Here is a 1412-nt window from a genome sequence, read left to right on the forward strand (position 1 = left end):
CACTGGAAGCCGCACGTCACACACACCGCAGCAGCCGCAGCATCGCCACTCGCACACCTCATTTATTGTCCGCCCACTCCAAAATACGCACCCACCGTGCGAGGGTAAAAGACACGCGGAGGAGAAACCGGCCGCACAGCGCACCCACACAGCCGCAACGCGAAGGACGCGGCGAATCCACGTCCACCGCACAGTCTGCCGCTGCCGCACATTTGCCCTCACCGATCCGCATCACACCGCACGGCAGGCTGCGATGGGTGGTGCCCCACACACTCGCAGCGAGACATGCCGTACACCCCGCCCATTCTCTCCCTCCGCAGCGGGCGCCTTCAAAGCAGCCGCCACACGCCCCACCACTCCCATGCCATCGCAGCGAAAAACTAAACGGCTCCTCCTCGTGGACTACCGGTGCCTCTAGCCGGAAGAAGAAGAAGAGGAATGGGGGCATGTCAGCAGCACAGCCGGCAGCGGGAGCAAACAAAACATGGAGACACGCAGCGACGGTGGCGGACACGGCGCAAACTGAAAGAGAGCTGCAGTGATTTACCAAACAAAAAAAAAATGACGCCCAGTAAAAATATCAGCAATAAACAAAAAAATGGAAAAAGAAATTGATGTGGCAGGTGTTTTTACCTCACGTCTCCAGAAGCCCAAGAGGACGGTGTGTGTTCGTATATTTACTGCCCGCAAATATCAAAAAGAAAAGACTGTCAGTGGCACAGTCACACGCACACCTCACATTCGCCCCTCACAGTCTCCGCCGCCCCACGCCTCGTTTGGGCAGTCCGTGCGACGCCCAGCCCCAAGACCGGCGCCTCGTGTGTGGGCGGCAGCGGCAAACAGAAGGGGGAAGAGGTGCCACCCACTGAGAGTGTGCACGGAGTGGCAAAGCAAAAAGTAGCAAAAAGAAAAAAAACATTGGACCACAAGAACGACAAGCAAACTGAGCGCACAAATAGTCTGCGTCGGCCCTGCCAGCGTGTGTCTCTGTGTGTGCTTACCCCTCACCACTGCCCAGCAGCGCAGGCAACGGCAGCCATGAGCAGCGGCAACAGCAGTAAAGTTGTGCGCACAAACGGCGTGGTGATGGCCTCACTGCCGTCCGAAGAATTGGCCACAATGTTCCCACTGGCGTTGCCCTTGGCGGTGACATTACGCGCGGAAGCTTGTGGGGCGCCAGCAACGGACTGCGCAAGGCTTGTTGACCTGCTGCTGTCGTCCTCCGTCTTCGCTTGACGTTCAGAACCTCCCTCTTGTTCACTGTCTTTTCCTGCATTCGGTTGCGCCGTAGCACCGTTAGCGTCGCTTTGTGCCGAGTCACCTCCCGTTTGTGGGCCGGAAGTCGAGTCAGTTAAACCGCCTTTGGGGGCCTCACTTTCCTGGGAGGAAGAATCCACATCAGCGTGGTGCTC

At 58.0% G+C, this 1412-nt stretch overlaps 1 protein-coding gene and 1 pseudogene across 1 annotated transcript; both read right to left on the reverse strand.

The window, feature by feature from the left end:
* Window positions 1-223: 223 nt before the first annotated feature.
* TraAM80_10315 (hypothetical protein) lies at window positions 224-677 on the reverse strand (annotated as a pseudogene).
* Window positions 678-1004: 327 nt separating this feature from the next.
* Window positions 1005-1412, reverse strand: TraAM80_10316 (uncharacterized protein; the record flags this gene model as incomplete). Its single annotated transcript, XM_029386945.1, has 1 exon — window positions 1005-1412. A coding segment is annotated over one exon (408 nt), but the record flags the coding sequence as incomplete, so codon positions are not given.

The sequence above is a fragment of the Trypanosoma rangeli genome, assembly GCF_003719475.1.
Source record: "Trypanosoma rangeli strain AM80 chromosome Unknown Tra_15.4_contig_00891, whole genome shotgun sequence".
NCBI lineage: Eukaryota > Euglenozoa > Kinetoplastea > Trypanosomatida > Trypanosomatidae > Trypanosoma > Trypanosoma rangeli.